General features: G+C 45.2%; 1 protein-coding gene across 1 annotated transcript in view; it reads right to left on the minus strand.

Annotated features, from left to right (window-relative positions):
* Window positions 1-8,233, minus strand: part of INTS3 (integrator complex subunit 3) — a 31,988-nt gene extending 23,755 nt beyond the window's left edge. Inside the window, exons 1-6 of the mRNA XM_070950586.1 lie at window positions 8,033-8,233; window positions 4,789-4,872; window positions 4,524-4,607; window positions 2,214-2,327; window positions 879-963; window positions 47-113 (exon numbers count right to left, since the gene is read on the minus strand). Coding sequence (XP_070806687.1) covers window positions 47-113; window positions 879-963; window positions 2,214-2,327; window positions 4,524-4,607; window positions 4,789-4,872; window positions 8,033-8,161 — 563 coding nt within the window. The 5' untranslated portion in view covers window positions 8,162-8,233. The remainder of the gene's footprint in view (window positions 1-46; window positions 114-878; window positions 964-2,213; window positions 2,328-4,523; window positions 4,608-4,788; window positions 4,873-8,032) is intronic.
* Between the last annotated feature and the right edge of the window lie 5,453 nt (window positions 8,234-13,686).

The raw sequence follows: 13,686 nt of genomic DNA on the forward strand, positions 1-13,686 counted from the left end.
TTTTTGGATTTTGGCTGGTTATTCTGACCAGGTGACCGAGCCTCACCTCTGTTCCGTCAATATGTCGAGGATGTTTTCCGCCAGCCAGATGTTCTTGGAGGTGACGTCTCCCCCTGCCAGCAGAAGGGGGGAAAGAAAAAAGGTGAGAAAGCTTTGGCCGCTAAACGAATCTTTGTTAAGTCAAGGACTTACAGGAAAATCGGATTTCAAAGCCGCCCCAGGTTGGGATGTTTGAGAAGAAGCTAGGCGAACAGGCAAGGATCGAGTCAGTTTCACCTCTTTGCTGAGTGAATCCGACAACTGGCCAATCATTGCTTGTTGGATTAAAACTTTCTGGTCAGACTATCTGGAAACGGGGCAGCGTATAAACTGAATAAAATATTATTATTTTCTTTGGCTTTGACTGCGTTTGAAAATCTCCCAGTGTGCCCAGTTCATTATTTCTCTTTAGTTAAGAGAAATAATTTCCCTGCCGCTATCAAAAGGAGTCCAGCTTTGAGAAGAAGCAAGGCGAACAGGCAAGGATCAAGTCAGTTTCCCCTCTTTGCTGGGTGAATCCGACAGCAGCCAATCGTTGCTCGCTTGATTTTTTAAAGAAAAGTTTGAACAGCCTTGCTGAGAACTTCGCAGCACATAAACTGAATAAAATATTATTATTTTCTCTGGGCTTTTGCGGTGGCTTTTGAAAATCTCCCAGTGTGCCCAGTTTATCATTTCTCTTTAGTTAGTTAAGGGAAATAATTTCCCCACCGCTACCAACAAGAAATCCGGATTTCACGCAGCTTTGAGAAGAAGCAAGGCGAACAGGCAAGGATCAAGTCAGTTTCACCTCTCTAGGGCGGCGTTTCAGGACAAAAGGTCCCCCTCAGGACACCCACCTGCGATCTGTTTCATGAACGTCATGCAATTCCCGTCGATGCCGATAACCCCATTCCTCACCATCTCGCGCAGCAGCCAAACCAACTAAAGGAAAGAGAAATCACTCGACCGTCTGGCTCTCTGGACAGACCGCGTGCCTAGTTACAGCACCATGTCGACGCCCGGTCGCAGCTCCAGAGACCTTGGCCAAAACTAGACCATGTTCTGAAACTAAAACCGTAGCGCAGAAAAGATATATATATTTCTTTTAAAGTTGGGTTTTGGGTCACAAAAGCGGGGGTGGGAACCGTCTCGCGGGACCGCGCTAGAGATCCCAAACGCCTGGTTCTCCTTCCCCAATTTTGCCAGGCCTGTTTGCAATCTCCTTCCTTAAATCTGAGCCCGTTCTTTCCCACGATTAACGCCAGTTGTTGGTGGAAAGTGAGGGATGTCACAAAAAAGGGACATCCTGTCGTGGCCCGCCAGCGGAGCTGGCAGCAGATTCAGACAGTGAGGAGGTTAGGGGGGGAACATGGGCCAGTCCTGGAGTCTGGGGAGGGCTCTGAGGAGGGTTCTGTGTCGGAGGCAGAGAGGGGGCCAGGGCCGTCTGACAGTTATCAGCTGCCTTCGGAGTCAGGCATCAGTGAGCTGCAGCCTGTTCCCAGAGCTGCCAGGAGAAGGGAACAGCTAAAGAACAAGGGTCGACTCAGGAGTAAAGCCACAGGCGGACAGTGAATGGCCCCTCCCAGAGGGAATAAAAGAGGAGCAAAAGGGGAGTGGAGTTTGCAGGAGGCAATTAGTTCATTCCTGCATTCTTGCCAAGTATTGCAGGCGTCTGAAAAATATCAGCCTGGCCACTCGCCAAGCCTGATCAAGGTCGGTAATGGTGAAGTATCTTGAAAGACTGTGGGAGAGGAAGGACTTTGCTGGAGAGGAATTCACCGTCAATTTTAATCTGTGTTTCGGCCGAAATATTTAATAATTTTAAGGGATTTTTAATATTTGTATTGTCTGTATTTTATCTTGGCTGTTCACCGCCCTGAGTCCTTCGGGAGTAGGGCGGTATAGAAATTTGATTAATAAATAATAATAAATAAATAAATTAAATAAAAGGGGTTTATCAGGACGAGGACTCCGGCTTCGTTTGCTGGGGGGAAGCCTAGCTCAGAAGACATCGACCGAAGGCCGTTCTTTCGTTAGCACCTGGGTTCAGATGACCACAAGGGCCTCCGAGCTGTTTCTGGGGTCCAAAAAAAAATCACTTTTGGGCTTAATTTGCCCCCCACCCCTTCACACACACAGACACACAGAGACGCTTTTAAGGGCACAGAGAAACACACAACCCCGCTTCTCACCTGGGTGCGACAGGCATCTTGCAGTTTGAGGTATTTCTCCATGAGGATCTGGTTCATCTTGCTCAGTATGCTGGTCAACCCATCTCGGCTCACCAAGGCCAGGTCCCGGTAACACTGTGGCACAGGGGAAGATGGGGGAGAGAGAAAAACGAAGGGGGAGAAACGTTGTTCTAGCAGCCGAACGCAAAGGAACAAGTGGGGTCTTTTGAGATAGCTCAAAAGTGGTGAGGATTAGCGGGAAGGGGGATGGAGAGGAGGAGAGGGAGGAGGAAGGGGAAAGGGAGAGGAAGAGGAGGAAGAGGGGATGAAGAGGAAGAGGAGGAGGAGGAGGAGGAGGAGGAGGAAGAGGAAGAGGAGGAGGAAGAGAGGGAGAGGAAGAAGAGGAAGAGAGGAAGAAGAATGGGAGAAGAGGAGGAGGAGGAAGAGAGGGAGAGGAAGAAGAGGAAGAGGGGGAGAAGAGGAAGAGGAGGAAGAGGGGGAGAAGAGGAAGAGGAGGAGGAAGAAAGGGAGAGGGAGAAGAGGAAGAGAGGGAGAGGAGGAGGAAGAGAGGGAGAGGGAGGAGGAAGAGAAGGAGGAGAAAGAGGAAGGGGAGGAGGGGAAGAGGAGGGGGAAGGGAGGAAGAGGGGGAGGAGAGGGAGGAGGAAGAGAGGGAGAGGGAGAGGAGGAAGAGGGGAGGAGAAGAGGAAGAGGAGGAGGTGTCATAACTTTAAACAATCACTAAATAAATGGTTATAAATCCAGGATTACGTGTTGGTTGGGAAAGGGGGAGGGAGAGGAGGAAGGATGGCTGGAGAGATGGAGGGAGGGATACTTAAGCGCTTTTATATTAGTATATAAGCTGACAGATTGACAGCTGTCAATATGCAGGAGACAGGACGGGTATGCCTCCTTAAAGCTGTACATAAACTGATAAGATTGACAGCTGTCAATATCCAGGAAGAGAGAGCCTGAAAATTTGGGGCTGGAGGGCGTAGAAGTGAGTGACAGCCCTTGCTTTGGCTCTGACGCCAGCGAAATATTAGCATGCAGAAAAGAAAGAAAGAAAATATATATATATATATATATATATATATATATATATATATATATATATATATATATATATATATATATATATAAAAACCCGGCTGGCTGGCTTGCGTCTCCATAAATGCTAATTTGTGTCACTAAATGTCATTCCACGCCGGAAAAAAAACGCCAGGTTGAGCCATCCGCCTTCCCTTTCAAGAGGTTAACGAGCTTCTGGAAGAAGCTTTTGATTAAATTCCTGCCCTGCAGAGCTCCCGTGGCCACCAGGAAAGAGCCGAGCCTCGGCCTCCGGAAATGTTAAAAGCCCAGCTTCGAATTTTAAACTGGTCCAGCAGAGCAAGGCGCTCGTCCCTTTGAACTGACGAAGGTTCAAGCGGCTTCTTTAACCGCTGAAAGAAGGCGGGAAAAAATGGGGGGGGGTGCAGAGGATAGACAGATAGGGAGAAGGGGAGGTGGGGAGAAGCCCTATGCCCCATCCCAGACTTGTTGGTCTGAGATATAATGGTGATGGGAAACTTGTAATGCTCCCAAAGGAGGAACAGAGAAACGGGTGTTATTCCTAGACAAATCTGTAATGCTTCCAAAGGAGGAACAGAGAAACGGGTGTTACTCCTAGACAAACTTGCAATTCTCCCAAAAAAGAAACGGAGAAACGTATGTCAATCCTAGACAAATTTGCAATTCCCCCAAATGAGGAATGGAGAAACGGGTGTTACTCCTAGACAAACTTGCAATCCTTCCAAAGGAGGAATGGAGAAACAGGTGTTAATCCTAGACAAATTTGCAATGCTTCCAAAGGAGAAACGGAGAAACGTGTGTCAATCCTAGACAAATATGCAATTCTCCCAAAGGAGGAATGGAGAAACAGGTGTTATTCCTAGACAAAATTTGCAATTCTCCCAAAAGAGAAATGGAGAAACATGTGTCAATCCTAGACAAATTTGCAATTCTCCTAAAGGAGGAATGGAGAAACATGTGTCAATCCTAGACAAATTTGCAATTCTCCCAAAAGAGAAACGGAGAAACGTGTGTCAATCCTAGACAAATTTGCAATTCCCCCAAATGAGGAATGGAGAAACGGGTGTTACTCCTAGACAAACTTGCAATCCTTCCAAAGGAGGAATGGAGAAACAGGTGTTATTCCTAGACAAAATTTGCAATTCTCCCAAAAGAGAAACGGAGAAACGTGTGTCAATCCTAGACAAATTTGCAATTCTCCCAAAGGAGGAATGGAGAAACGGGTGTTACTCCTAGACAAACCAGAACGAAAGTTCTTGTTACCTTCTGGGCTTGAGCGGGCTCCGTCAGGATCATGGTGAAAAGACCCAGGCAGACTTCCTCGTGCTGGGGGGCACCTTTGCACACCTGGCGGAGCAAGAAAGGAAGGTATCACCAGTTGCTACGGGGTGGGAGGGAAGGAGGAAAAAGGCACAGAAACTCCGTTCCCACCAGTTTCATTTCTACATGGGGGTGAAATCCTGGACCTCCAGAGAAGACCCAGGTTGGAGGAAGGAGATCCGAAGCGAAGGAGCTTAAAGAAACTCACGTGGGCATTTAAGGCGTCGTTGGCTTCCCTCTCCGAGAGCCCACCGGTCAGAGAGGTCACCGTCCCCATGCATCTTTCCAGCTTCTGAAAGGGAAAGAAGGAAAACATGGGGCCAAAGCTCCTGAAGATGCTCGACTCATGGACCAAGAAGTCAAGGCCCCAACAGCTCCTCTGGGGGAGGAGGAGATCAGGAACCCAGTGATGTGTGGGGGGGGGGGGAGGTCGGTCAGTCCAGGAGGGCTTGCCAGGTCAAAGAGGAGATGCTGAGAGCAATCTTGGGGCTGTTGAGAAGGTAAAGGCTTCCCTGGTGACATCTCAAGGCTTCCGCCCTTCGGAAGCTCCAACAGCCTTGAGAAAGAAAGACGAGCTGGATGCCAAGGGAAAGCTCCATCTCCGGGAGACTCCAAGGCCTAGTCAACATCGAGAAGAATTTCAGGGGCAGCAAAATGAACCTTTTGGGGTTGGTTGGTTTTTTTTCTTCCTTTCTGCCTTACCCCTTTCTTGGTTTTCTGTCTTTCTTTCCTTCCTTTCGCTATCTTTCTCACTTCCCATCCTTCTTTTTTCTTTCATTCTTTCTCCCTCCATACCCTTTCTTCTTTTGTTCTGTCTTTCTCACTTCCGATCCGATATCTATCTATCTATCTATCTATCTATCTATCTATCTATCTAATCTATATTGATCTATCTTCTCTATCATTATCTATATCTATCATCTATATCTATCGCTGATCTATTTATAGCTATCTCTGATCTATTTATAGCTATCTATCGCTATCTATCTCCCTCTCTCTATATCTCTCTTCTCTATCATCTATCTATCTAATCTATATTGATCTATCTTCTCTATCATTATCTATATCTATCATCTATATCTATCGCTGATCTATTTATAGCTATCTCTGATCTATTTATAGCTATCTATCGCTATCTATCTCCCTCTCTCTATGTCTCTCTCTTCTCTATCATAATCTATCTATCTATCTATCTATCTATCTATCTATCTATCTATCTAATCATCTATATTGACCTATCTATCTATTGATCAAGGTTGACTCAGCCTTCCATCCTTCTGAGGTGGGTAAAATGAGGACCCAAAATTGTTCGGGGCAAGAGGCTGACTCTGTAAACTGCTTAGAGAGGGCCGTAAAGCACTGCGAAGTGAATAGAATAGAATAGAATAGAATAGAATAGAATAGAATAGAATATAGAAAATAATAGAATAATAGAGAATAGAAGAGAATATAGAAGAGAAAAATAGAATAGGAATAGGAATAGGAATAGGAATGGAATGGAATGGAATGGAATGGAATGGAATGGAATGGAATGGAATAGAATAGAATAGAATAGAATAGAATAGAATAGAATAGAATAGAATAGAATAGAATAGAATAGAATAGAATAGAATTCTTTCTTGGCCAAGTGTGATTGGACACACAAGGAATTTGTCTTCGGTGCATACGCTCTCAGTGTACATAAAAAGACAAGATACAGTCGTCAGGAATCACAAGGCACAACACTTAGTGATAGTCCTAGGGAACAAATAAGCAATTAAATCATATTAGGAAACAGTCAATATAAATCGTAAGGATACCAGCAACAAGGTTATAGTCATACAGTCGTAAGCGGAAGGGGATGGGTGGTGGGAACGATGAGAAGATTAATAGTAGTGCAGACTTAGTGAATAGTTTGACAGTGTTGTGGGAATTATTTGTTTAGCAAACTGTCCTTGTGTCTAGTTGTTCTGGTGTGCAGTGCTCTATAGCGTCGTTTTGAGGGTAGGAGTTGAAACAGTTGATGTCCAGGATGTGAGGGGTCTGTAGATATTTTCCCAGCCCTCATTTTGACTCGTGCAGGATACGGGTCCTCCATGGAAGGCAGGATGGTGGCCTTCTAAGTGCTATTAAGTATTAAGTACTTCTAAGTCTAAGTGCTATTGCTCAAAATGTCTCACTTAGCAACATCAATTTTGAACTCCGTTGTGGCAAGTGGAAGACTAGCTGCCTACTATCGTAGATATATTCAAAAAATAAGTTTCCTCTGTGGATTAAGAGGAAGATTGATTTTTTTTTGGCAAAGAAAGGTTTTTTTTAAGACAGGCTCATAAAAATCAGCATCGGCTTTCCAGGTTTCCAAACCAGGATCAAAACAACACCCCCAGGGACACTGACACACACACAATGCGTGACACAAACACAATCACAGCCACAAGTGAAGGGAGGGGCTGGCAACAGCTGCTCCTCTCCTCCTGCCAAAAGAGGCTTTCTTTGGTGGCTCATCAGCAGACAGACCATCGCTCAATGGGGTGTGTGTGTGTGTGTGTGTGTGTGTAAGGGTGTGTTTGTGTGTTTTGTGTGTGGAGGAGGAGGTGGAGGTGGAGGCAGCCCTGTAAAACCCCAGGCAAACTTCTGGAGGAAGTTTCTGAGCCTCTTTCAACCATCACCTTCATCGGACAAGGAAAGGAAGGAGGAGGAGGAGGAGGAGGAGGGGAAGAAATGGAAGGGAGGAAGGGAGGAAAGAAAGAAACAGAAGAGGAAAATGGAGGGGAGAAGGAGATGAAGGTGGTGGTGGTGACAGCAGGAGGAAGGGGAGGAGGGGGGGAAAGAGAGGAGGAAGAAGAGAAGAGAAGAATGAAGGAGGAATGAGATGATGGTGAGAGCAGGAGGGAGAAGAGAGGAGAGGGGGAAGAAGGGAGGGGGAAGAGGAAAGAGGAGGAAGAGGAAGAAGAGAAAGAAAAGGAGGAGGAAGAGGAAGAGGAAGAAGATGATGATGATGATGATGAAGATTTCAGAGGATATTTCCAACTGCTTGGCCAGTTGGTTGGTTGGTTGGTTGGCAGGCAGACACTGACAGAATCACGGAAGGGACCCTGGAGGCCATCTAGTCCAGCCCCTTGCTCGAGCAGGAGTACCCCCCGCCATCCCGGGCCAGGGGCTGTCCAGCCTCTTCTGAAAGGCCTCCAGGGATGGAGCAGCCCACAAGAAGAGGAGGAAGAGGAGGAGGAGAAGAAGAGGAAAAGAGGAGAAGAAAAAGAGAAGAAGAGGAGGAAGAGGAGGAGGAGAAGAAGAGGAGGAAGAGGAGAAGAAAAAAGAGGAGAAGAAGAGGAGGAGGATGGAGAAGGAATAACCACCATGGCAAACCAAAGCCCCCCCCCCCCGCAGACCCGGCTCCAAAACCCTGGAGAGGGCCAAGCAGAAGCCCCTTCCTCATTGCCCCCCCCACCCCACCCCCCAAAAGAAACACCCACCTCTTCCAACTCATCCTTGGCATCCAGGCTGGTGTAGATCAGCAGCTTCCCTCCTCCTCCTCCTCCTCCTCCTCCTCCTCCTGCAGCCCCCCCAGCTGCAGTCGCCGGGCCCCCTTTGCCCTTCTCCATTTTTTTTCAAGGGGAGGGGGCTTAGAGAGAGGGTGGGCGACCCCCCCCTTCCTGCCCCTCAGCAAGCCTGCCTCTGCCCTCTCCCCCCCAAAAAGGAGGGAGGGGGGAGGGCTAGGAAGGGGAGGGGGGGTCCAAGAAACAGGGGAGCCCCCCCACTCACCCCACCCCAGCCTTTTTTGGGTGGGTGGGGGATAAAAAGCACCCCCTGGAGGGGGGAGGGGTCAATGGGGGGTGCAGAGAAGAGGGGGGGGCTACCCTAATCCCCCCACCCCATATGGACACTCCTATTGGGGAGGGGGGACTACAGGCCCCCTCTTCAGCCTGGGAGGGGGGGGCAATAAGAGAGGGCTCCCTATTTGGGGAGGGGGCTCCAGCTATTATGGGGAGGGGGGGTCTCTCTATATTAGGTTGTGTTTAACCACTGAATATTATTATTATTATTTTGGGAGGGGGGGGTCTTTCCAGCAGGGTCTGATGGGGCAAAGAGGGGGGAGGGGCTGTCCTGCTCCTAAGGGGCGGGGCTTAAGGGCTGGGGGCTCCAGGGGGCGGGGCTTCCGCTCCAGGGGGCGGGGCTTGAGAGGCGAGGAGCCTCTCTAGGGAGGCGCTGCTCCCCTTTTTCTCGAGGGGGGGATTGAAAAGGCTGGGGGGGCGCTGCAGGAAAGAAGGGGGGGCTCTACGCCTGTGGGGGGGGCTAGAAGGGAGGTGGGAGCGTGCGCCGCCTCGCCCCCCACCCAGCGGCACAAGACCGGAAGTCGGAGCTGGGGGACGAGCGAGTGTGTGAGGGAGCGGGCGAAAGGAAACAGCCCGGCCGGAAGTGCCCGCCTTTCTTTTTTCTCCTCCCCCCCCTCCTCCCATGCGCCTACCTCCTCCGGCCTATCGCCGCTGGAGGACGGCGGTGAGTGACAGGCGGCCTCCCGGCGGGCCAATGAGAGAAAGGCGGGGCGGGGCCAAAAAAAAAAAAAGGGGAAGGGATGTGAAATTCCTCCCTCGGAGGAGGACGTTAGACTTAGGAAACGTGAAGAGGGGCAGCCCTCCTTGTCGGGAGCTCGTTTCCGGGTTCGTTTCTTTTTTTTTTTTGGCTCTCTCTATACCATTTCATTCTTGAAGTCGACTTTATACTGGAATAGATCAGACTGCCTTGTGAGATTGGTATGCGGTATCCACCACGGATAACAATATAGTAACAAGAATAATAATAGTGAAACCCGTCCACTAGCTGGCCTACGAACGATAATGGAGTTTTTCCTCACTTTTCGTAGCTCTATGGAGCTCCTCCACTTTTTTCTCTCGCGCGCATGCGCCTTAGACCCCATGTTTCTCGAGTTTTTTTATTTGCGTTCGCCTCGCCAGAACTCACCCAATCGCGCATGCGCTGTTCTTTCCTTTACAATTCCCATCCTCTGAGGCGCAGTTATTCCGCAATAAGAACCCCGCATTTGAATTGCCTTCTGAACCTCTGCCCCCCTCCCTTCCCCTCTCGGGGTTGCAATAAAAACCCTGCCCTAATGGCCTCAGACCATAGGTGCACGTTCCCACGACCCCAATGAAAGCTGCAAGCAGAACACGTGTTCTTGCCATTGATGCAGAGGAAGGGAGGCAAATATTTAATAATAATTCCCAATATTAATCATTAATCCAATTCATACTCTGCTCAGCCCACTGCATCAATGACCCTGAGGGGTTTGCAATAAAATTTATCAATATTGGATATGTGTGTGTATGTATATATGCAAATGTATGTATGTATATATACACACATACATATATACACACATACATATATACACATATACATGTGTGTATATATGTAGATACATTGATATATATGTATATGTATGTGCGTGTAATATGTATACATATGTGTGTATACATATATACATTGTATATGTATGTGTATATATAGATCGATTGATATATGTATATATGTATATACACACATATATACACATATACATGTGTGTGTATATATGTAGATACATTGATGTATATGTATGTGTGCGTGTAATATATGTATACATATGTGTGTATGCATATATACATTGTGTGTATATGTATGTATATATAGATCGATTGATATATGTATATATATATACACACATATATACACATATACATGTGTGTATATATATGTAGATACATTTATGTATATGTATGTGTGCATGTAATATATGTATACATATGTGTGTATACATATATACATTGTATATATGTGTATATATAGATCAATTGATATATGTATATATGTATATACACACATATATACACATATACACTTGTGTATATATATGTAGATACGTTGATATATATGTATATGTATGTGTGCATGTAATATATGTATACATATGTGTGTATACATATATACATTGTGCGTATATGTATGTGTATATATAGATTGATTGATATATGTATATATGTATTAATGCAAATATGTATATATACCATATATACACACATACATACACATGTATACATATGTGTGTATATATACATGTATAGATTGTATAGATGTATAGATCAGTTCACACCCCCACTGGCAGTTAAAAGGAAGAAACAGCTGCGATCACACATTGCTCCTAGAAGCCCGAAGCCGAAGACACCAGCCTGAAGATGACGAATGAGACTTCGTCGAAACGTCGCCAAGACACTTCCAATTTTACGTGGGAGAAAACTCGAATAACCAAAGACCTACATATATGTAAGTATATATACATATATATACACACACACACACACATACACATGTGTGTGTGTATATATATATACACACACACACAGATAAGGAGAATCCAAGACTTCGGTGCCTTCCGCCGTGCCCTTAAAACTTTCTTTTTTCAGCAAGCCGGGCTGGCTTAACAAATTTTTTAAATAATTTTAAATTGGTTTGTCATTTTAAATTTGGGGCCAAACAGATATATATTTTTTTAACTGTTTTTAATGTTTGTATTGTATTGTATGTTTTTATTTGGCTGTACACTGCCCTGAGTCCCCAGAGAGAAGGGCGGTCTATAAATTCAAAATAAAATAAATAAAATAAATATATGTAGATTGATATATATGTATATGTATGTATACATGTAATATATGTTTGTGTGTATATACATATATACATTGTATAGAAGTATATGTATGTATATGTATAGATCAATTGATGTATATATGTATATGCATGTATGCATGTAATATATGTATGTGTGTGTATATACATATATACAATGGGGACTCGTATTTACGACGGTCGTTGTGTCCCCCCCGGGGGTCACAATATTCCTCTTTCGCAATGTTCCGACAAGCCCAGTCAATGGGGAAGCTGGATTCGCTTAACGACCGATGTGTTAAGTGTGACTAACTTAACAACGGCAGCGATTCGCTTCCCAACTGTGGCAAACAAGATCGTTAAATGGGGCAAAACTCACTTAACGGTCTCGCTTAACAACCGAAATTTTGGGCTCCGTTGTGGTCGTAACTTGGAGGGCCATCCGTATTATTACTCTTGCTATTTTTTTAGCTTTTTTTTTTTTAAAGTAATTTTAAAGTATTAAACTTTTGACTTTTAAAAACAAAATAAAGAAAAATACAACAAAACCAGAAACTCATTAAAAACACAGAACAAACATAACATTACATCATATATTATTTTACAGCTTTCTGTAATTGCTGTTTTCTTAGCTTTTAATCTTCCTTTTTTTTTTTCTTTCCTGCTGTCTGTTTTATCTCTGATAGCCTTGGAAGTCAGTTTTTTTTTAAAAAAGAACATTTATTTTCTTGAAAAGGGCATTTAGATTTATGTTTTCAAATGAGCAAACGTGTTTTAGGAAATGCTTGAAGAAGAACAAAAAAAAAGAAAAAGGAAACTTGAAAGTAATTATTCCCACCGAGAAATGAAACCAAGTCAAAACAGGCTGTTTTGGGGCTGAAAAATATATATTATATTCCTGAAAAACAAATAATTTCAAAACATTTCCAGAAGGGATACTATGTCCTTTTAATTCCAGCCAAACCAAAGTATCTCGTGACGATTTGAAGGCTCGTAAAATTATGGTGCCTTCAGAGAATATGTCAGAAGACAATGATTAACCTTTGTCGCCTAAAAATAAAGCCACAAATATCTATCCTAGCTTCTTTTTTTCTTTTTCTTTTAAGCGTGATTTGTAGCCATTCAAAAATACTGCGGAAGGTTTGCGTACACCAGGGAAATAAATTTTCTTCTCGGAGAGGCTAAAGTAATGCAATTGTGAACAGTCCGGAGGAAATGAAAAAAAAAAAAAAAAAAAGAACATTTAATTATCCTTTTTTTCTCGGGTGCAAAACAGCCATCCTTCTTTTTTTAAAAAACAAAAACAAAACAGGACACTGGAAATGTATTTTTTAAAAAAGCAAATGACATTTTTTTTCCGCCTTTTTCTCAAGCTGAATTCTCGCTTTTTCAAGCACTCGGATCAGAGGTGGTATTTTGCCGGTTCGTACTGGTTCGGTACGAACCGGCAAAATACCGGTACCAGTAGCCCTCCTGGATATAATGCCGTCCTATTTAACCATGTTTTTGAGGACGGGCGTATGCACGGAAGACCCCACGTGTGAGCAAAGTGCATGTATGGAAGCCCGGGTGCATACATGGAACAGTGGTGAGTTGTTCCTGGTTTGGTCCGGTTCTATAGAACCGGTAATAAAAACCAATGGGAGACTCCGCCCACCTGCCCCAACGTCATCATGGATGATCTGCGCGCTCCCGTTGCGAACCGGTAGTAAAGGTAAGTGGAATCCACCCCGGCGCGGAAGGAATGCGCACGCACGTACGAATCAAGTGTGCGTGGCGAACCAGTGGTTCAGATCCCAACATAATTTGCACATGCAGTGCTCGCAGCCAAATTAGGCCTGAGACGGTGGATTTGGGACTTCGTGTAGTGGCCCATTAGTGGCCTCTGCGGATTGTAGCTGATTCCGACAGCGAGGAGGCTGGTGTGATGCTGCGCCAGCAGCCTGTGCAGCTGGCACTCGAGTCGGACAGTGAGGAGGCTGGAGAAGATGTGGTGCCAGAAGCGGAGATTCAGCCAGGGCCTTCAGAACCTCCAGAAGCTCCCTTAAGTGAAGAGGACGAAGAGGAAGAGCCTCTTCTCGATGCACGGGCGCGCAGAGCTGCCAAAAGGCAGGAGTGGCTCCTTAGAGGAGGTCTCTTCGAGAGTAAGGCTTGGGGCTAATTGGCCACTCCCTTAGCCTATTTAAGGAGGAACGCCGACTGAAGCAATTTGCAGGAAACAACTTCGTTCACTCTCCTTCGCGTCTTGATCTTAGTTCTCTGCAAATTGCTTCTGGGCTTTCTGCCAACCATAGTAAGATTACGATTATTTATTCTTTGGAGTCTTGTAGGCTGTTAAGAAAGTTAATTAACAGCCTTTATTTGAAAAAGACTGATTTAATTTAGTAAACTAAGGTTTGTTGTGTGCTGAGTTCTTTGGGTCCGTAGCTGGGACAGAACACTTCCCTTCCAGATTTGTGATATGTTGGTTTAAAGAAAAGAAAGAATGAAC

This window comes from Pituophis catenifer, unplaced genomic scaffold, assembly GCF_029215685.1.
Source record: "Pituophis catenifer annectens isolate HBS135680 unplaced genomic scaffold, rPitCat1.0.hap2 SCAF_10, whole genome shotgun sequence".
NCBI classification, from domain to species: Eukaryota; Metazoa; Chordata; class Lepidosauria; order Squamata; family Colubridae; genus Pituophis; species Pituophis catenifer.